This window comes from Salmo salar, chromosome 02 (genome assembly GCF_965601325.2).
Source record: "Salmo salar chromosome 02, fSalSal1, whole genome shotgun sequence".
NCBI lineage: Eukaryota > Metazoa > Chordata > Actinopteri > Salmoniformes > Salmonidae > Salmo > Salmo salar.
Genome location: NC_138292.1, coordinates 21,814,355 through 21,837,295, shown reverse-complemented (window position 1 = coordinate 21,837,295; position 22,941 = coordinate 21,814,355). Strand labels below are relative to the sequence as shown.

Genomic DNA, 22,941 nt, shown 5'->3' with positions numbered 1-22,941 from the left:
AGGACAGAAATGCCAAAGTAAATGCCAGCCAAATGCCGTGGCTACATAGTGAACAGTACACAGTCTTCTCCTGCTGCATTGTGGGACGGGCACACATAATGCGGCACGGAACACCCACACAGGTGTGGCCTGGAGGAACACCCGTGAACTAGGGCAGCACATTATCCCTCGACTTCATACAAACACTAACATGTTTTATTCAAACACAGCTTATTTTCTCCCGGTCTTCAGGAGTGAGATCTAACTACTATATGTGGTCTAAGGCTTCTGTAAAAAGTGGTTTACAGTTGTGGATGAGTTAGGCTGTGTATCAGTTATGGGGAACTCCCGTCCTGGGGGTGGCAACAGTGTGTGCAGGGTTTTGTTCCAGCCCTGCCCAACACACCTGATTCAAATGATTTTCATTTTAGACAACAAAAAATAGTCAAAGACTCCAGCCACCCAAATTATAGACTGTTCTCTTGCTACCGCACAGAAAGCGGTAGGTCCAAAAGGCTCCATAACAGCTTCTACCCCCAAGCCATAAGACTGCTGAACAATTAATCAAATGGCCACCCGGACTATTTACATTGACCCCCCTTTGTTTTTACACTGCTGCTACTAGCAGTCTATTATCTATGCATTGTCACTTTACCCCAACCTACATGTGGAAACTACCTCGACTAACCTGTACCCCTGCACACTGACTCGGTACTGGTACCCCCTGTATATAGCCTCGTTATTGTTATTTTATTGTGTTACTTTTTATCATTTTTTACTTTAGTTTATTAAGGTAAATATTTTCTTAACTCTTTGTTGAACTGCATTGTTGGTTAAGGGCTTGTAAAGTAAGCATTTCACGGTAAGATCTACACCTCTTGTATTCGGCTCATGTGACTAATAACACCTGCACCTCCTCAGGTACATCAGATGTTGACTTACGTAGAACATACTCAGGCCCATCATGGTCAAAGTCAGCATCCTCAGGGAAGTGGTTGATCTGAGAACACACTCCCCTCTTTACCCCTGAAAGAGAGAGAGAGAGAGAGAGAGGGGTGGGTGTTAGAACAGAATACCCACACACTCTATCTCTCACACACACACACACACACACACACACACACGCACACGCACACGCACACACACACACATGCACACACACTTTATACATCAGCACATGCATCAGCTCCACTCCACAGAGTTTCATCAGAGAAAGAAACAGCAGTTTATATTAGCATATAAAAAGAGAGCAAGAGAGAAAGAGGAAGAGAAAAAGGCATGAGAGAGAGAAACTGCAGACTGGTTGTGCCTCAGGTTCTGTCCTGTCATTGTTCACCCTTCCCAGGTAGGTCTGAGGACAGAACAGTACGCATCCCCAACACAAAACATCCACACTCTCTGCCCTTAGGAACTGATTCTAGATCAGATGTCCTTGCCCCGTTAAGGTCATGCAGTATCTCATTAGTATCACACTCATATACATACATTATTTGTCATCAGGTGCTGGGTAGAAAAACACTAATTTAATGTAGAAAGGGTACCAGCATATATGTATGTATAGTTCTAATAAGAAATGTTTTATTTAGAGTGATCCACAGTGAATACCAATATTCACTTAAAAATAGTCATTTCACTGTGGTCCTTTCTGAATAAGAGCATGCAGTAACTGAATGAACACACTAACTCACCCCCACACACACCCCAACACAGAGAGCCATCCATACAGGCAGACAGGCAGACAGATAGCTACCCGCTGGGGTCTTGTGGCTCTACTGCAGACAGACAGATGGACGGACGGACGCACGGTGATGACAGCACACGACTGGTGCTGGCTGATGGATGGATTGTGAGAGAGTTGGAGTGATGGAATGATGAGACAGACGGAGGAGGGAGAGAAGGACAGATGTGGGGTGAGCTTGTCTCTTTCTCATTGTTCTTTTATTTCCATGGTTGTCGTCTGTAAAGAAAGAGATGGGGGCACAGAGGGGGGTGTCAGCTAAACCCCCTGACAGATGCCATTTTGGCTCTAAACCAGGAAGTAGTTCTCCATTGGTACAGATCTAGGATCAGTTAACCCTCTCTCCCAATGTTAACCATAACCATTAGGTGGGAAAACCAGTGTCTAGGGAGCAACTACTTTACAGCTGTTCTTGCTACTCTTGAAACAGAGAAACAGCTGGATAGAGCCAAAATGACCTGAGTTTCACTCACTTCCATTCACTTACCTTTTAACTCTGTAAGAAACGTACTGGAGGGTGAAACTGACCTACATGGGCAGTAGAGGCTGCCTCTAAGTAATGCCCCAAAGATCAGTGTTCTCTATTTGAACCATCACCACAACAGCATTCAATATAAAGAATCAACACTCATATCACTGCTGTTGAATATTGAATATTTGCTGCCCACAATGTGATGTTAGGGGCCTTTGACTAAAAGCTAAGGGAAAGACTGTACTGACCTACTAGTATTTTGCCTAGTTAAAGAAAGGTACAAATAAATACAAATAAAAATCTGGAATCCTCTCAACCTGCCGAATCAGAGAATACCCCATCCACTCACTCCTTTGGCCCCTAACACAGCAATGTGTGACATCCACCCGCGGGCTTAAATCTTTTAGAGCCAATATGTCCTCTGTTTCCATTGCACCTACACTTCACTGCATCACTGCACGGCTTCTGAGCACCCATCTTGACTCAATACTCTACGGACATCAAGGATACTTGACCTCTAAGCCATACCAAAGCACTGAAGGCTCCACTGCACCACAGAGAGAAAGAGAGAAGAGAGAGAAAGAGAGGAGAGAGAGAAAGAGAGGAGAGAGAGAAAGAGAGAGAGAGGGAAAGAGAGGGAGAAAGAGAGTAAGAGCGGAGAGAGCGAGAGAGAGAAAGTGAGAGAGAGAAATAGCGGGGAGGGAAGAGAGAGTGTAAAGGGAGAGATAGCAGACAGAGGCAGAGGGAGTATGAGAGAGGCAGAGAGAGACGACAGAGGGAGAGAGGGAGAAGAGCGAGAGAGCAGAGAGATCGACGACAGAGGGAGAGAGGGAGAAGAGCGAGAAAGAGAGAACAGAGAGAGGGAGAGAAAGAGGGCAGAGAGAGAGTAAAGAGAGGGAGAGAGAGATAGAGAGAGCAGAGAGAGAGGGAGGGAGAGAGAGGGCAGAGAGAGTGTAAAGAGAGAGAGCAAAGAGAGAGGCAGAGACAGAGACAGAGGGAGTTAGTGAGAAGAGCGAGAGAGAGCAGAGAGAGAGTAAAGAGAGAGAGCAGAGAGAGAGAGAGCAGAGAGGGAGGGAGAGAGGGAAGAGAGAGTAAAGAGAGAGCAGAGAGAGAGTAAAGAGAGCAGAGAGAGAGGCAGAGACAGAGAGAGTTAGTGAGAAGAGCGAGAGAGAGCAGAGACAGGGATAGAGGGAGAGAGAGAGAGAGAGAGAGAGAGAGAGAGAGAGAGAGAGAGAGAGAGAGAGAGAGAGAGAGAGAGAGAGAGAGAGAGAGAGAGAGAGAGAGAGAGAGAGAGAGAGAGAGGAGCACTGCAGCAATGCTGTGAAGGCTGGGGCTTATCTCTAATTGGCTGCTTTGTTATCAGGAAGCTTAGAGATGAGGACAAATGTGCTTTGCACAATGACCAGGCCAAGGATGGGACTTACCCTACATGCCTTATAGAGGAGTAGTGACGGGACTACAAACATACGGCAGCTAGCTAACACCATTCATTCAGCTTCAACTACTGTCCTATTCTGTCCTATTCTGTCCTATCCAGCCCTGTCCTGTCTCCCCCCTTCTAAAGCCTGTATGTCAGAGCAGTTAAATGTATTATAAATGCGCTGCTTGTGCCGCAGTGACTGAGTGGAGATGGCGTGATGGCTACTGTCATTTTCAGAGATCCCATCAGTTAAATCACTGGGCTGGTGCAGGGTTGGGCAACAGGGTCTGCAGTGAGTTTGTAGGGCCAGCTGTAATATACCTGATTCAGCTTATCAAAGGCTCGATGGATCTAGTTGAATCAGGTTTCCAACACATGGTTGGTGAGCACAGTGCTAGTGGGTGATGAGTGTAAGGTAGGTTATAAATTAAAGACAGTGATGGAAGGAATGGGGTGAAATGAGAGGGGTTCTTTTCAGGTGATTTCAACTTCCTGATCTGCTGACACCATGGAACATGAGGAATACAACCACTGTATACTGTACATCTAGACCATCAGCTCCTGTTACCTACTTCACCACTGGAGTCATCCTTAGTTCAGGGATGAAGTGGTATCCTTATGACAAATTCATTTGAAGGGTAGAAATTACAATCTCCACAAACATCCAGTATTGATAGATAAAGTGCCTGTACTGTACTAGCTCTCTGAACAGATACAGTTCAGAACTCTTCCCACTCTTCCCACTCTAAAGAACCCACTCTAAGAACCCATTCTAATGACTCTAATGAACCCACTCTAAAGCTGTGTTGTTCTTATGCACAACGCATCACCGGGCGCAAACTACATGACCTCCAGGACACCTACAGCACCCGATGTCACAAGAAGGCCAAAAAGATCATCAAGGACAACAACCACCCAAGCCATTGCCTGTTCACCCCGCTATCGTCCAGAAGGTGGGATTAGTACAGGTGCATCAATGCTGGGACCGAGAAACTGAAAAACAGCTTCTATCTCAAGGCAATCAGACTGTTAAACAGCCATCACTAACACATAGAGGCTGCTGTCTATATACACATTTTTAAAATATCTTTTTAATTTCACCTTTATTTAACCAGGTAGGTCAGTTGAGAACAAGTTCTCATTTACAACTGCGACCTAGCCAAGATAAAGCAAAGCAGTGCGACACAAACAACACAGAGTTACACATGGGATAAACAAACGTACAGTCAGTAACACAATAGAAAAGTCTATATAGAGTGTGTGCAAATGTAGTAAGATTAGGGAGGTAAGGCAATAAATAGGCCATAGTGGCGAAATAATTACAATTTAGCAATTAAACACTGGAGTGATAGATGTGCAGAAGATGAATGTGCAAGTAGAGATACTGCGGTGCAAAGAAGCAACAAAATAAATAACAATATGGGGATGAGGTAGTTGGGTCGGCTATTTACAGATGAGCTATGTACAGGTGCAATGATCGGTAAGCTGTTCTGACAGCTGATGCTTAAAGTTAATGGGGGAGATATAAGTCTCCAGCTTCAGTGATTTTTGCAATTCATTCCAGTCATTGACAGCAGAGAACTGGAAGGAAAGGCGGCCAAAGGGGGAGTTGGCTCTGGGGGTGACCAGTGAAATATACCTGCTGGAGCACGTGCTACGGGTGGGTGCTGCTATGGTGACCAGTGAGCTGAAATAAGGCGGGGCTTTACCTAGCAAAGACTTATAGATGACCTGGAGCCAGTGGGTTTGGCGACGAATATGAAGCGAGGGACAGCCAACGAGAGCATACAGGTTGCAGTGGTGGGTAGTATATGGGGCTTTGGTGACAAAACGGATGGCACTGTGATAGACTGCATCCAATTTGCTGAGTAGAGTGTTGGAGGCTATTTTGTAAATGACATTGCCGAAGTCAAGGATCGGTAGGACAGTCAGTTTTACGAGGGTAGTAAGAACCGTCCAGAGTAGTGATGCAAGACGGGCGGACGGGTGCGGGCAGCAATCGGTTGAAGAGCATGCATTTAGTTTTACTTGCATTTAAGAGCAGTTGGAAGCCACGGAAGGAGAGTTGTATGGCATTGAAGCTCGTCCCGAGGTTTGTTAACACAGTGTCCAAAGAAGGGCCAGAGGTATACAGAATGGTGTCGTCTGTGTAGATGTGGATCAGAGAATCACCAGCAGCAAGAGCGACATCATTGATGTATACAGAGAAAAGAGTCGGCCCGAGAATTGAACCCTGTGGCACCCCCATAGAGACTGCCAGAGGTCCGGACAACAGGCCCTCCAATTTGACACACTGAACTCTGCCTGAGAAGTAGTCGGTGAACCAGGTGAGGCAGTCACTTGAGAAACCAAGGCTGTTGAGTCTGCCGATAAGAATGTGGTGATTGACAGAGTTGAAAGCCTTGGCCAGGTCGATGAATACGTCTGCACAGTATTGTCATTTATCGATGGCGGTTATGATATCGTTTAGGACCTTGAGCGTGGCTGAGGTGCACCCATGACCAGCTCGGAAACCAGATTTCATAGCGTCGAAGGTACAGTGGGATTCGAAATGGTCGGTGATCTGTTTGTTAACTTGGCTTTCGAAGACTTTAGAAAGGCAGGGTAGGATAGATATAGGTCTGTAACAGTTTGGGTCTAGAGTGTCTCCCCCTTTGAAGAGGGGGATGACTGTGGCAGCTTTCCAATCTTTAGGGATCTCAGACAATACAAAAGAGAGGTTGAACAGGCTAGTAATTGGGGTTGCAACAATTGCGGTGGATAATTTTAGAAAGAGAGGGTCCAAATTGTCTAGCCCAGCTGATTTGTAGGGGTCCAGATTGTGCAGCTCTTTCAGAACATCAGCTATCTGGATTTGGGTGAAGGAGAAATGGGGGAGGCTTGGGCAAGTTTCTGTGGGGGGTGCGGAGCTGTTGACCGGGGTAGGGGTAGCCAAGTGGAAAGCATGGCCAGCCGTAGAAAAATGCTTATTGAAATTCTCGATTATCGTAGATTTATCGGTGGTGACAGTGTTTCCTAGCCTCAGTGCAGTGGGCAGCTGGGATGAGGTGCTCTTATTCTCCATGGACTTCACAGTGTCCCAGAACTGTTTGGAGTTTGTGCTACAGGATGCAAATTTCTGCTTGAAAAAGCTAGCCTTTGGTTTCCTAACTGCCTGTGTATATTAGTTCCTAACTTCCCTGAAAAGTTGCATATTGCGGGGGCTATTCGATGCTTATGCAGTACGCCACAGGATGTTTTTGTGCTGGTCAAGGGCAGTCAGGTCTGGAGTGAACCAAGGGCTATATCTGTTCTTAGTTCAATTTTTTTTGAATAGGGCATGCTTATTTAAGATGGTGAGGAAAGCACTTTTAAAGAATAACCAGGCATCCTCTACTGACAGAATGAGGTCAATATCCTTCCAGGATACCCGGGCCAGGTCGATTAGAAAGGCCTGCTCGCTGAAGTGTTTTAGGGAGCGTTTGACAGTGATGAGGGGTGGTCGTTTGACCGCAGACCCATTATGGACGCAGGCAATGAGGCAGTGATCGCTGAGATCCTGGTTGAAAACAGCAGAGGTGTATTTAGAGGGCAGGTTGGTTAGGATGATATCTATGAGTGTGCCCGTGTTTACAGATTTAGGGTTGTACCTGGTAGGTTCCATGATAATTTGTGTGAGATTGAGGGCATCGAGCTTAGATTGTAAGACGGCCAGGGTGTTAAGCATATCCCAGTTTAGGTCACCTAACAGTACAAACTCTGAAGATAAATGGAGGGCAATTAATTCACATATGGTGTCCATGGAACAGCTGGGGGCTGAGGGGGGTCTGTAACAAGCAGCAACTGTGAGAGACTTATTTCTGGGAAGGTGGAGTTTTAAAAGTAGAAGCTCGAACTGTTTGGTCACAGACCTGGGTAGCATGACAGAACTCTGCAGGCTATCTCTGCAGTAGATTGCAACTCCACCCCCTTTGGCAGTTCTATCTTGGCAGAAAATGTTGTAGTTAGGGATGGAAATTTCAGAATTTATGGTGGCCTTCCTAAGCCAGGATTCAGACACAGCTAGGGCATTAGGGATGGCGGAGTGTGCTAAAGCAGTGAATAAAACAAACTTAGGGAGGAGGCTTCTGATGCTAACATGCATGAAACCAAGGCTTTTACGGTTACAATAGTCAACAAATGATAACGCCTGGGGAATAGGAGTGGAACTGGGGCCTACAGGGCCTGGGTTAACCTCTACATCAGCAAAGGAACAGAGTAGGATAAGGGTACGGCTAAAGGTTATAAGAACTGGTCGTCTAGTGTGTTGGGGACAGAGAATAAAAGGAGCAGATTTCTGGGCGTGGTATAAAAGATTCAAGGCATAATGTACAGACAAGGGTATGGTAGGATGTGAGTACAGTGGAGGTAAACTTAGGCGTTGAGTGATGATGAGAGAGTTTTCGTCTCTGGAGGCACCATTTAACCTAGGTGAGGTCTCCGCATGTGTGTGGGGTGAGACGAAAGAGCTATCTAAGGCCTTTTGAGCTGGGACTGAGGTCTCTATGGTGAAAAAAAACAATAAAAACTAGCCAAGACAGCAGCATATTGACATTAGAGAGAGGCATAAAGCAATCACAGGTGTTGATCAGGAGTGCTAAGACAACAACGGGTAAATGGTGATGAATGGGCAGAGCGGGTCAGTTAGGTACATACAGGACCTGAGTTCGAGGCTGGGGCCGACAGGTAAACAAAATGAGGTACCATGTTATTGAAACAGTCCAGGGGGCATCAGCTGTGTAGCCGAGTGATCATGGGGTCAAAAGAGCAGCAATAGGTGAGTCAGGGTGCTGTTCGGTAGTCACTACTATGCTAGGCGGGCAGGGGACACAGCGTTCAGAAAAGCTAGCAGGCGGGGGCTAGTAGATGGTTCTTCGCCGACATCATAACAGAATAGCCTGTTGAGACCACATTGGGCGATCACGTCGGCAGCCCAGTCGTGATGGATCGGTGGGGCTCCGTGTCGACAATAAAGGGCAAAGGAGGTATTGTAGCCCTAGAATTAGCTGGTATATGGGCCTAGCCCGAGGCTAGCTCAAGGCTAGCTGGTGCTTGCTTCGGGACAGAGGTATTAACTTAACAGTAGCCACTCGTTTGCAGCTAGCTAGCTGCGATGATCCGGGGTAATGATCCGGTGTAATAATCCAGAGTGGCAGGAATCTGATGCTGGCCTTCTAGGCAGAGTTTCTCTTTCCAGTGTCTGTGTTCTTTTTCCCATCTTAATCTTTTCTTTTTATTGGCCAGACTGAGATATGGCTTTTTCTTTGCAACTCTGTCTAGAAGTCCAGCATTCCGGAGTCGCCTCTTCACTGTTGACGTTGAGACTGGTGTTTTGCGGGTACTATTTAATGAAGCTGCCAGTTGAGGACTAGACACTCTAATGTACTTGTCCTCTTGCTCAGTTGTGCACCAGGGCCTCCCACTACTCTTTATATTCTGGTTAGAGCCAGTTTGGGCTGTTCTGTGAAGGGAATAGTACACAACGTTGTATGAGATCTTCAGTTTCTTGACAATTTCTCGCATGGAATAGCCTTGTTTTCTCAGAACAAGAATAGACTGACGAGTTTCAGAAGAAAGGTCTTTGTTTCTGGCCATTTTGAGCCTGTAATCGAACCCACAAATGCTTATGCTCCAGATACTCAACTAGTCTAAAGAAGGCCAGTTTTATTGCTTCTTTAATCAGAACAACAGTTTTCAGCTGTGTTAACATAATTGCAAAAGGGTTTTCTAATGATCAATTAGCCTTTTAAAATGCTAAACTTGGATTAGCTAACACAACGGGTAATTATCAGATGGTTGCTGATAATGGGCCTATGTACGCCTATGTAGAACCAAGTATTGAGTTTATTTGTTATAATTAATTGGTATTAGATTTAAAAGGTGATTGAATTCCTCCCGAATTGTAATGTTGTTAATGCATTTCTTTTGAAGAAATATTTATTTCATGTATAAGTGAATAGGTTGGTTTACTTTTAAGTTTAAGTTTTGACCAATAAGGTCGCTTGTTAAGCTGTGGCCAATGGGAGAGTTGACCTGGATAACGGGAGGCCTGCGGAAAAAAAGAGGGAGAGAGACGTTGAGAAAGGGATGGACATTACATTATGACCGTTGGTGAAGAAGAATTATAACAGAAGACGATAAAAATAGAACAAAACCCATACCTACCGAGTTTTGAAGGGAAATACCGATTTTATTTTATAAGAGAGTTGTTATAATTTTGTTTAGACTTAGTAAAGACTGAAGCTACCATCTCATCGTGGAGGTATTTGACAGCCTTGAGGTTAGCCTAGCATCGTGTGAAAGATGATTAAGATTAACGAGTTCATGTTCCCATGGGCTATCGGTTACTGCTAAAGAGTACTGTCTGCATTGATAGCTGTGCTTGCTGTGGATCTTGTGAGGAAACCTGCACAGAACTGCCATACTTCGCTGAGGGAATATCTATGAGTAGTGAGTAACCACAACGGTGGGGTGCTTCTGGACTTTAAGTGTGTCGGCATTTTTTTTTTTGAGCTCCAACGCGCGCCAACGGGTTAAGCAAGCTTGAAATAATTTGGACATGGGTTGTGCACGACTCATTGGGGATTATTATTTTTATTTATTTTGATGTGGTGCATTGAAAATGTAATAATACACACCTTGAACCTTATGTATGATGCCTTGGTGGAGTCATTTAGTGTTTCAATTTAATTTAATGCATGGGAAAGTATATCCTTATACAATAACAAAAATCTATAATCATTCCATCTGAAGTTAATACCCTATTTGTCATCACCCTAGATAGTTTATAATAGGGATTCTTATTGGAGATGTCCTTCTCACCTAACATCCCATGCAGTTGATATATTCTATGTAAGGTAATATCGTGAGAGTCAAATTCGAGCCTGGTGAGAGGGTTACAGGTATATGTTGTGAAATTATTAGATATGACTTGTTAGATAAGTATTTCACTACACCCGCAATAACATCTGCTAAACACGTGTATGTGACCAATAACAATTGATTTGATGCTCCTTGGAAATCATTAAACAGAAACATCAGTCCACTGGGAAAGCTTAGGAAAGAGTTTCCTCTTCCAGCATTTCCACGTTCCAGATTTTCCAAGGAGCTCATAAACTCAGCATGTGCATTGCTTCACATTATAATGACCTTTACGGCAGCACTGCTGACTACATAATTCCACTGAAACATATGGTAACCATACCATCCATTCATCTCATCTGACACGAAACAACTGCACAACATCAACTCTGAGCGTCCTTGTAATGGACCCTCCATTCCATTCAGTCCTTATTCCTTTCCATATCACAAGACAGCAACACTGCAGGTAGTGCATTAGGACACAGACATGAGGTCTGCACTGGTATTGCATCAGATCCAAAATAGCCACAGTCCTTACTTTGATCATACCAGCTATTACCAACTATTACCAGCTATTACCTATATTACCAGCTATTACCAGCTATTACCAACTATTACCAGCTATTACCTATATTACCAGCTATTACCAGCTATTACCAACTATTACCACCTATTACCAGCTATTACCAGCTATTACCAGCTATTACCAACTATTACCAACTATTACCACCTATTACCAATTATTACCAGCTATTACCAACTATTACCAACTATTACCAACTATTACCAACTATTACCAATATAACCAACTACATAGTATTTATAGTATCTAATCTCTTAAAAACTGCAATATGTCACTTTTTGGGTGACCCAACCAAATTCACATAGAAATGTGAGTTATAGATCTGTCATTCTCATTGAAAGCAAGTCTAAAATAATTTTAGACCCAAGCCACACCTGTACCCAGACTTTTTACCACTCCCCTCTGGCGCAGGTATAGGGCACCCCTCGGCAGGAAAAACAGAACTAGACAATAATTTGTGCCAGGTGTGATATCCCTCCTAAATAGCTCAGGCTAATGTTCCTATCGACCCAGTAAGGCCAGCAGGCTAGTCTCTTTTTATTGGTATGTAACTGTTATGAAAGTTGTATTGTCAATTTGTTTTGTATTTTAACGCCACTTTAAACATGTACATGACACTGCAACAAAATTTCCCCATGGGGGCAATAAAGTCAGTAAAGTAAGAAGTGGTAGATCTGTTCTATATCTGCTATTTCTATGCTCCCCATTCTTAAGTTTTGTTTTTGCGTCTTTTACTTTTGGTTTTGTACACCAGCTTCAAACAGATGAAAATACAATATTTTTGTATTTTTTAAAATATATTTCACAGTGGTTTAGATGGTACAATGATTCTCTATACTACACCGCCTTGTTTTGTCACATAAACTGAAATTAGGCGAATTATTAGAATTTTAGCAACCAGGAAATGGCAGAGTGATTTCTGCATAGTGTAGTGTACCTTTAAATCTAGAATGGACATTAGGACAAAAGGCTCAAATGGAACCTGTCCTAACTCATCCCCTCCAACGTCATACACACACACACACACACACACACACACACACACACACAACACACACACACACACACACACACACACACACACACACACACACACACACACACACACACACACACACACACACTCACACACAAGATCCACACATGCTTCCGTCTACCCTCTATCCATCCTCTCCCACTCCACCCACATATCCAAGATGGTGTGTTAGTAGCATTTAAGTAGCCTACCTTCCAGGCAGCAGATCCTCCAGAGGCCAGAGTGGGTGAGGGCTCCGGGGTCCTTCTTGTCCTTGTTGTGGGGGTCGTCCGAGTGGTTGCGGGTGCTGTTGCAGATGGAGGCACGGGAGTACAGCCAGTAGTCCGTCCCTATAGAAACCGTCATCAGGCAGAAGGCTGCAAAGGCCCCCACGGTGGTGAGGAGGATCTGGATCCCCTTCTCACAAACCATCCCTAGAGAGGAGGGACAAGGAGGAAGAAAAGTGAGAAGTGCAGTAGAGACAAGAGATCAACAGATGAGATAGAAAGAGGGAGAAAGGGGAGAGATGAGGGAGAGGGAGGGGAGAGAGAAAGAGACAGAGAGAGAAAGAGAGAGAGAGAAAGAGAAGAGAGAGATGCAGAGAGAGGGAAAAAGAGAAGAGAGAGATGCAGAGAGAGAGAAAGAGGGAGCGAGAGATGCAGAGAGAGAGAGAAAGAGGCAGAGAGAGATGCAGAGAGAGGAAGAAAGAGAAGAAAGATGCAGAGAGAGAGAAAGAGAAGAGAGAGATGCAGAGAGAGAGAAAGAGGTAGAGAGAGATGCAGAGAGAGAGAGAGGGGGAGGCAGAGAGAGAGAGAGAGAGAGAGAGAGGCAAAGAGAGATGCAGAGAGACAGAGAGGCAGAGAGAGAGAGAAAGAGGCAGAGAGAGATACAGAGAGAGAGAGATGCAGAGAGAGAGAGATGCAGAGAGAGAGAGAGAGAGATGCAGAGAGAGAGAGAGAGATGCAGAGAGATGAGGTGTATAAGTGGTTATATGAGGTGTCCTTGGAAGGGGAGTTGGACGATACTGCTGACTCGTCTTAACAGGAAGGAATTGATGGTGAACACAACAAATTACACTCTGAGAATCTCAATGTGCTCCATATTCATGACCATGACACCACTCTCTCCCCCACATAATCAGCATAGACAGGGCTAGAGCAGAATACACAACACACTCGATGAGACAGAACACACACACATGCACACACACACACACACACACACACACACACACACACACACACACACACACACACACACACACACACACACACACACACACACACACACACACACACACACATACACACACACACACACACACACACACACAAACACATAGAGACACACACAGACACACACACACCTCAATATACATAATCACAGAGCAAGAACACAGCAGCAACATCAGCACATACAGGAACAAAGCTCAACAATTACATTCTGTGTTCATTGTCGAAAATCAATCAATCAATCAATCAATCAATCAATTAATCAACCATTTAGGCTTATACAATCAATCCTTTACAGTATCAGTGTTCCTATCCTCTTCTTACCTCCAACATCAACATAGTATACCCCTCTGGTCCCCTTGAACATGAAGTGGTGCTAAAACCTGTGCATTTACATGATGGTTACATAGGCCTCTGCCCAGCACCCTGCCCTGAACTTTAGTCACTGTTACTAGCCAGCTAGCCCACGGTACTCTACCCTGCACATTAGAGACTGTTACTAACCTGCTACCCCCCGGTACTCTACTCTGCACCTTAGAGACTGTTACTAACGTGCTACCCCCCGGTACTCTACCCTGCACCTTAGAGACTGTTACTAGCCGGCTACCCCCCCGGTACTCTACCCTGCACCTTAGAGACTGTTACTAACCTGCTACCCCCCGGTACTCTACCCTGCACCTTAGAGACTGTTACTAACCTGCTACCCCCCCGGTACTCTACCCTGCACATTAGAGACTGTTACTAACCTGCTACCCCCCGGTACTCTACCCTGCACCTTAGAGACTGTTACTAACCTGCTACCCCCCGGTACTCTACCCTGCACCTTAGAGACTGTTACTAACCTGCTACCCCCCGGCACTCTACCCTGCACCTTAGAGACTGTTACTAACCTGCTACCCCCCGGTACTCTACCCTGCACCTTAGAGACTGTTACTAGCCGGCTACCCCCCGGTACTCTACCCTGCACCTTAGAGACTGTTACTAACCTGCTACCCCCCGGCACTCTACCCTGCACCTTAGAGACTGTTACTAACCTGCTACCCCCCGGTACTCTACCCTGCACCTTAGAGACTGTTACTAACCTGCTACACCCCGGTACTCTACCCTGCACCTTAGAGACTGTTACTAGCCGGCTACCCCCCGGTACTCTACCCTGCACCTTAGAGACTGTTACTAACCTGCTACCCCCCGGTACTCTACCCTGCACCTTAGAGGCTGCTGCCCTATGTACATAGTCATGGAACACTGGTCACGTTAATAATGCTTACATACTGTTTTAGCCACTTCATATGTATATTCTGTATTCTAGTCAAGGCTGGTCCTATATAACTACTGCTGTACACACCTTTTCTATTCATATACTGTCTATAATGTCTATACACACCATCATATACATATAGATTTATATTCCGGACTCTGACATTGCTCGTTCTAATATTCCCATATTTCTTCATTCCTTTCTTTACATTTATGGGATTTGCCTGCATAGTTTTGTATTGTTAGGTATTACTGTACTGGTGGAGCTAGGAACATAAGCCTTTCGCTACACCTGTGATAACATCTGAACATTTGTATTTTATTTGGCTTCATCTCACCCCAGGCACATTTACCTCCATTGTGACTTCATTTGCAAATCTTTGAAATTGTGCAAAGCGCACTCGAGTATAACAGTTGTAAGTACTATTACCAATGTGTACCTGCAATGTAATTACACTGTACCCGCCTATGTAATAACCACGTAAATACATTGATTATAGTGCCACTTGATGTAAAGCGGGACCCCATTGCGTTACCAAGGTATACATTTACATCAGCTGAGGTAAGACTTACCTGCCGCCGAGTTTCTATCCTTCGACTCCATTTTGAAATCTTTCTTTTCCTCGTTAATGAAGAATGCGCTGTCCCCTCAATCCGGACAGCATCCATCGACTGTTCTCACTCTCTCCCCCTCTCCTTCCTGCACTCGTTTTCTCTCTCTCTCTCTTTGGCCTCTATCTCTTTCTCTCTCTCTCACTGGAAAGATGTGCTGGTGGAGGCTCTTGATTGTGATTGGACGCTCTCGCTCTGGTCCTCTTATTCACAGGAAGCAGTCACTGAGGAGGACATGGTAGTTGGGCTACTGCCAAAGAAAGACAAGAAGAAGAAGGAGAATGATAACATTAGTCGTTTATAGCTGTGCAGTTATGAGGCCTGTTTATCTAAAAACTGTGATCATCTCAGAAAGTTCAGACTACTCATGTTATAAAGTCACGTTGTAAAAACACAAATAACAGAAAACTAAAACACAAAAAACTATCAAGTCGACTCTCATACCAGTATAACATAGAATAGAATACAAATGGTGCATCTGAATATAGAGCTAGAAATAACAGATCTGGTCTGAATAAGACGAGCGAGAAAGGGGGAGAGTAGAGAGGGTGCACTCAGCGTTGTTGCCATGGCGACATTGAATTCCAAAGTCTGGATAGCATAGAGTGAGGGACTGAGAGAGAGAGAGAGAGAGAGAGGAACTGAGAGAGAGAGAGAGAGAGAGAGAGAGAGAGAGAGAGAGAGAGAGAGAGAGAGAGAGAGGGGAGAGAGAGAGAGAGAGATGAACGGAGAGAGGGACAGAGAGAGAGAGGGACTGAGAGACTGAGATAGGAGGACTGAGAGAGAGAGAGAGAGAGAGAGAGAGAGAGAGAGAGAAAGAGAGAGAGAGAGAGGGACTGAGAGAGGGAATGAGAGAGAGGGAATGAGAGAGAGAGAGAGAGAGAGAGAGAGAGAGAGAGAGAGAGAGAGGGACTGAGAGAGAGGGACAGAGAGAGTGAGAGGGACTGAGAGAGAGATGAACGGAGAGAGGGACAGAGAGAGAGGGACAGAGAGAGAGAGAGAGAGAGAGAGAGAGAGAGAGGGGGACAGAGAGAGAGAGAGAGAGAGAGGGACTGAGCTAGAGAGAGAAGCACAGAGAGAGAGAAAGACTGAGCGAGAGAGAGAGGGGGACAGAGAGAGAGAGGGATTGATGAAAGAGAGAGAGGGACTGAGAGAGAGAGAGAGAGAGAGAGAGATGAACAGAGAGAGGGACAGAGAGAGAGAGGGACTGAGAGAGAGATAGAGACTGAGCAAGAGAGAGAGACAGACAGACAGAGAGAGAAACTGAGAGAGGGATGAGAGAGAGAGAGGGACTGAGAGAGAGCGAGAGAGCTTTATTACAGGCCATACTGTTTCTAACTGCCTTAATAATCTCCCCCATAGAAACAACAGTGACAGCACCATCAACAGAAACGGAAGGGATCTGTTGCAGCTCTGTAGAAGCCTGGGTCTGTACTTTGTCAATGGTAGGTTATGGGGGGACTCTTTGGGGAGATTCACCTACTGCTCACCTCTTTGCCACAGTACAGTAGACTATATGATTACAGACATTGACCCTTTCTCTCTCAGCTCATTCACTGTCAAGCCACTAACACCTCTGTCTGATCACAGCCAAATTACGTTGTTCCTCAAAAGAACAGACATGGAAACAACTACACATTCACAGCCCAGTAAACTGTACAACATCAGAAATTCATACAGATGGGCCCAAAACAGCACAGAAGAATGCCAGAAAGCAACCTGGAACCAAAATTTCCAAACCCTCTTAGATAACTTTCTGGATACCACATTCACTCACAGTAAAGAAGGCATCAATCTAGCAGTACAAAACATCAACTATATATTCAGGCAAACGGCAAAAGAAGCATAATTTAAATTGATAAAAAAACTAAACAAAAAGATCACCGATGACACCTGGTTTGATGCAGATTGCAAAATTATAAGGAAAAAACTTAGAACACTATCCAACCAAAAGCACAGAGACCCAAATAATGGTGAATTACGCCTTCATTACTGTGAGACTTTAAAACTCTATAAACGTACACTCAGAACCAAAAAGCACAGTACAACAGCAAGCAGCTGACACTAATTGAGGAGCCCAAAACACAAACAACTTCTGGCAAAAATGGGAAAAATTTTTTAAAAAATCGAAACAAGAGAAATTAGCGATACAAAATGGTGACATATGGACAACCCATTTTAAAACACTCTACAACACCATTGAAATTGACACAAATGCAGAACAACGCCAAATTCATGAGAAGTTGAATGGATTAGAAAAAGCTATAAAGGACAATAAAAATCCATTGGACTCCCCAATTACTGACCAGGAGCTCTATAAGAAACTTCAGGCTCTCAAATTTAAAAAAGCATGCAGACCTGATGGCATCCTAAATGAGATGCTCAAACTTACTAGTGCAAAATTTCAATTGGCTATATTAAAACTGTTTAATTTGATCCTGAGTGTAGGTTATTTCCCTGACATCTGTAATCAAGGACTCATAACCCCAATCTTTAAGAACGGAGACAAATTTGACCCTAACAATTACAGAGGCATTTGTGTGAACAGTAACCTGGGGAAGGTTTTCTGTAGTATTATAAATGTAAGAGTTCTAAACTTCCTTAATAAGCACAATGTCTTGAGTAAAAGCCAAATTGGATTTATACCAAAACTTTGCATGATTGATCATATTTACACCCTACACATCCTGATGGATAAACATGTCCACCAAAATAATACCAAAATATACGCTTGCTTTATCGACTTCCAAAAAGTATTTGATTCTATTTGGCATACAGGACTGTTCTACACAGTTATTGAAAGTGGTGTGGGGGTAAAACATATGACATCATTAAATCAATGTATACTGGAAATACATGCAGCATTAAAATTGGCAAGAAAATAACAGAATTCTTTAACCAGGGGCGGAGCCTTTGCCAGGGTTGCAATCTGAGCCCTGCACTCTTCAATATTTACATCAACGAATTGGCCACTATTCTAGAAAAATCTCCACAATTCAGAGGTTAAATGCCTACTCTTCGCAGATGAACTATGCCTGCTGTCACCCACAGCACATAGCCTACAGCAGAGCCTGGACCTGCTATTTTTAAAAATGTATTTTACCTTTATTTAACTAGGCATGTCAATTAAGAACAAATTCTGGGGCTAACAGCCTTGTTCAGGGGCAGAATGACAGATTTGTACCTTGTCAGCTCGGGGATTCGAACTTGCAACCTTTCGGTTACTAGCCCAACGCTCTAACCACTAGGCTACCCTGCCACCTGTGCCCTGGAGGTAAACCCCAAAAATAAAAATAAAATGATTTTCCAGAGAAGATCCAGATCTCAGGAAATTAGACCAAAGTTCTCAATTGGTAGAAAATATATAGAGTACTGCACACACTACAATTACTTAGGTTTAAAAATAAGCTCAACTGGACACCTTAATGAGGCACTGAATGAACTGAGAGAGAAAGCACGCAGGGCATTCTACGCAATTAAAAAACAAATTCAAATTGAAATACATATTCAAATTTGGCTAAAACTAATTACATTTACATTTAAGTCATTTTTTGTCATAATTGAATGTGTCATTGAACCAATTGCACTTTATGCCAGCAAGGTGCAAAACAAGATTTCATCAAATGGGACAAACACCCCATTGAAACCCTGCATGCAGAGTTCTGTAAGATTCTCCTACATGTCCAGAGGAAAACTACAAACAATGCATGCAGGGCAGAATTAGGCCAATATCCACTAATAATAAAAACTCAAAAAAGAGCAATTAAGTTTTGGAAACATCTAAAATACAGTGACCCCCTCTCATATCATTACCAAGCCCTGCAATGCCAAGAGCTGAGCAAAGAAAAGAGTCCCCTCATCCAGCTGGTCCTGAGGCTGAGTTCACAAACCTGTTCTACTAATACACTGGAGCCTCAGGACCAGAACATCCAATCAATCAGAATAAACTAAATTACAACACAGTCAAAACAAAACTACATTGCTTATTGGGAAACACAAGCACAAGCACAAAGGAAAATGCAGTGCTATCTGGCCCTAAATCGACAGTACACCGTGGCTAAATATTTAACCATGGTTACTGATCAAAACCTTAGAAAAACCTTGACAAAGTACAGGCTCAGTGAGCACAGCCTTGCCATTGAGAAGGGTAGACACAGGAAAACCTGGCTCCCCATAGAGGAAAGGCTGTGCAAACACTGCACCACATCAGAACCTGAGACAGAGCTGCATTTCCTGACAAAATGTCAAAAATATAAAACAATTAGAAAGTGTCATTTCCCCAAATTTGAAACCCTTATTTAAGGTTTCAAAGACCTCTCTGATGAGAGTAGGCTACCCGTCCTGTTGGGGAAGGACGCAGAGAGCTGTGGGTTGGCAGCGCACTACATTGCTGCCTGCCATAAGATGAGGGACAGTGTCTGACATACCAATAAACCTGCACATGTCCTCTACTGTATTGTTATTGTTCAATGTATGGTTATTTTGACCCTTGGTTATTGTTGTTACTGTTGTCCCGTTGACAATTTTTTGATTCTTATTATCTTAATATTGTAAATATCCAAAGTAAGCTTTGGCAATATGTACATTGTTACATCATGCCAATAGAGCTAATTTAATTTAATTTAATTTAATTAAAAGGAACTGAGAGAAGGACTGAGAGAGAGAGAGAGAGAGAGAGAGAGGGACAGAGAGAGAGGAACTGAGAGAGAGAGGGGGACAGAGAGAGAGAGAGAGAGGGACAGAGAGAGAGAGAGAGGGACAGAGAGAGAGGGACAGAGAGAGAGGAACTGAGAGAGAGAGGGGGACAGAGAGAGAGAGAGAGGGGCAGATAGAGGGACTGAGAGAGAGTGACAAAGAGAGAGAGAGGGATAGAGAGAGAGAAAGAGAGAGGGATAGAGAGAGAGAGAGAGAGAGAGATAGAAAGAGAGAGAGGGACAGAGAGAGAGAGTGACAGAGAGAAAGAGAGGGACAGAGAGAGAGAGAGAGAGAGAGAGAGGGACAGATAGAGAGAGGGACTGAGAGAGAGAGAGAGAGGAACAGAGAGAGGAACAGAGAGCGAGAGAGAGAGTGACAGAGAGAGAGAGAGAGAGGGACAGAGAGAGAGAGAGGGACAGATAGAGAGTGGGACAGATAGAGAGAGGGACTGAGAGAGAGAGAGTGACAGAGAGAGAGAGGGACAGAGAGAGAGAGGGACAGATAGAGAGAGGGACAGATAGAGAGAGGGACTGAGAGAGAGAGTGAGTGACAGATAGAGAGAGCGACTGAGAGAGAGAGTGACAGAGAGAGAGAGAGAGAGAGAGAGAGAGAGAGAGAGAGAGAGAGAGAGAGAGAGAGAGAGAGGGACAGATAGAGAGAGAGACAGAGAGAGAGAGAGGGACAGATAGAGAGAGGGACTGAGAGAGAGAGAGAGAGAGAGAGAGAGAGAGAGAGAGAGAGAGACAGAGAGAGAGAGAGGGACAGATAGAGAGAGGGACTGAGAGAGAGAGAGAGAGTGACAGAGAGAGAGAGGGACAGAGAGATTGTGAGAAAAATGGAATATTTGAAGTAGGTATACATGTTGCACTTCAAGCAGTAAAATGTATAAGCGCTGTATCAACAGCCATCATGTGTGACCACAGCGACAGTCTGCCACACACACACAGACACACCACACACACACACACACACACACACACACACACACACACACACACACACACACACACACACACACACACACACACACACACACACACACACACACACACCACACACACACGGACAAGCACTCATAAACACACACACGCACACGCACACACTCAGCAGAGGACAAGATGTAATCCCAGTGTGTAGTGCTTAAAAAAGCTAAAGAAATCTAAACAGAAAAATGTGAAGAACAATAAAGGGGCACGCATAATTTAGCAAACATAATTTAGCCAATATAATGCAGCGCGGTCTAGAGGCATTAATATTTGATGATGCAATATGGCACCCTGATCAAAATAGGTTACATCCTGTTTGGATTGTGAGACCTAAAACAGAGAACTGCCTCAAAAGAGAGAGTAAGACAGATAGAGAAAGAGAGTACGAGAGAGAGAGAGGAAGAAAGAGGGAGAGAGAGGGAGAGGAAGAGAGGGAGAGAGAGGGAAAGAGAGGTTGAGAGAGAGAGATAGGAAGAAAGAGGGAGAGAGAGAGAGAGGGAGAGAGAGAGGGGGATAGAAAGAGAGAGAGGTAGAGGGGGAGAGAGGGAGAGAGAGGATCCCCTCTGCTATGTCTCTGAACACACTTAGGTTGTACCTTCTAATGTTAGTGGTACAATATCATTCTCTCTTTTCTCCATCTTGTCCCTCCTTCACTGTGAGCTGTCCCTCTTTCTCATAAAGTGATCTGTCCCTCTCTCTCATAAAGTGAGCTGGCCCTCTCTCTCATAAAGTGATCTGTCCCTCTCTCTCATAAAGTGAGCTGGCCCTCTCTCTCATAAAGTGAGCTGTCCCTCTCTCTCATAAAGTGAGCTGGCCCTCTCTCTCATAAAGTGAGCTGTCCCTCTCTCTCATAAAGTGAGCTGTCCCTCTCTCTCATAAAGTGAGCTGTCCCTCTCTCTCATAAAGTGAGCTGTCCCTCTCTCTCATAAAGTGAGCTGGCCCTCTCTCTCATAAAGTGAGCTGTCCCTCTCTCTCATAAAGTGAGCTGTCCCTCTCTCTCATAAAGTGAGCTGGCCCTCTCTCTCATAAAGTGAGCTGGCCCTCTCTCTCATAAAGTGAGCTGTCCCTCTCTCTCATAAAGTGAGCTGTCCCTCTCTCTCATAAAGTGAGCTGTCCCTCTCTCTCATAAAGTGAGCTGGCCCTCTCTCTCATAAAGTGAGCTGTCCCTCTCTCTCATAAAGTGAGCTGTCCCTCTCTCTCATAAAGTGAGCTGTCCCTCTCTGACATTTTTTAAAACTTTTAATCTAATAAAACCAAAACTAAATTACTGCCTGCATCTATTTGCATACGTGTGTGAATACAGACAACTTTATGCATCTGTATGTATGTTCTTCCCTCTCTTTCATTGTGCTACAGATGACCCCCTCCTCTCTTTCATTGTGCTACAGATGACCCCCTCCTCTCTGTCATTGTGCTACAGATGACCCCCTCCTCTCTTTCATTGTGCTACAGATGACCCCCTCCCCTCTTTCATTGTGCTACAGATAACCCCCTCCTCTCTTTCATTGTGCTACAGATGACCCCCTCCTCTCTTTCATTGTGCTACAGATGACCCCCTCCCCAATTTCATTGTGCTACAGATGACCCCCTCCTCTCTTTCATTGTGCTACAGATAACCCCCTCCTCTCTTTCATTGTGCTACAGGAAACCCCCTCCTCTCTTTCATTGTGCTACAGATAACCCCCTCCTCTCTTTCATTGTGCTACAGGAAACCCCCTCCTCTCTTTCATTGTGCTACAGATGACCACCTCCCCTCTTTCATTGTGCTACAGGTAACCCCCTCCTCTCTTTCATTGTGCTACAGATAACCCCCTCCTCTCTTTCATTGTGCTACAGGTGACCCCCTCCCCTCTTTCATTGTGCTACAGGTAACCCCCTCCTCTCTTTCATTGTGCTACAGATGACCCCCTCCCCTCTTTCATTGTGCTACAGATGACCCCCTCCTCTCTTTCATTGTGCTACAGGTAACCCCCTCCTCTCTTTCATTGTGCTATAGGAAACCCCCTCCTCTCTTTCATTGTGCTACAGATGACCCCCTCCCCTCTTTCATTGTGCTACAGGTAACCCCCTCCT

General features: G+C 44.6%; 1 protein-coding gene across 2 annotated transcripts in view; it reads right to left on the bottom strand.

The window, feature by feature from the left end:
• Positions 1–22,941, bottom strand: part of LOC106576929 (voltage-dependent calcium channel gamma-4 subunit-like) — an 87,815-nt gene that overhangs the window by 3,842 nt on the left and 61,032 nt on the right. Inside the window, exons 2-4 of one of the 2 annotated variants that reach the window (XM_014154466.3) lie at positions 15,149–15,437; positions 12,299–12,520; positions 922–1,005 (exon numbers count right to left, since the gene is read on the bottom strand). In XM_014154466.3, coding sequence (XP_014009941.1) covers positions 922–1,005; positions 12,299–12,520; positions 15,149–15,179 — 337 coding nt within the window. In that variant the 5' untranslated portion in view covers positions 15,180–15,437. The remainder of the gene's footprint in view (positions 1–921; positions 1,006–12,298; positions 12,521–15,148; positions 15,438–22,941) is intronic. The other variant, XM_045699877.2, reaches the window with a different exon arrangement.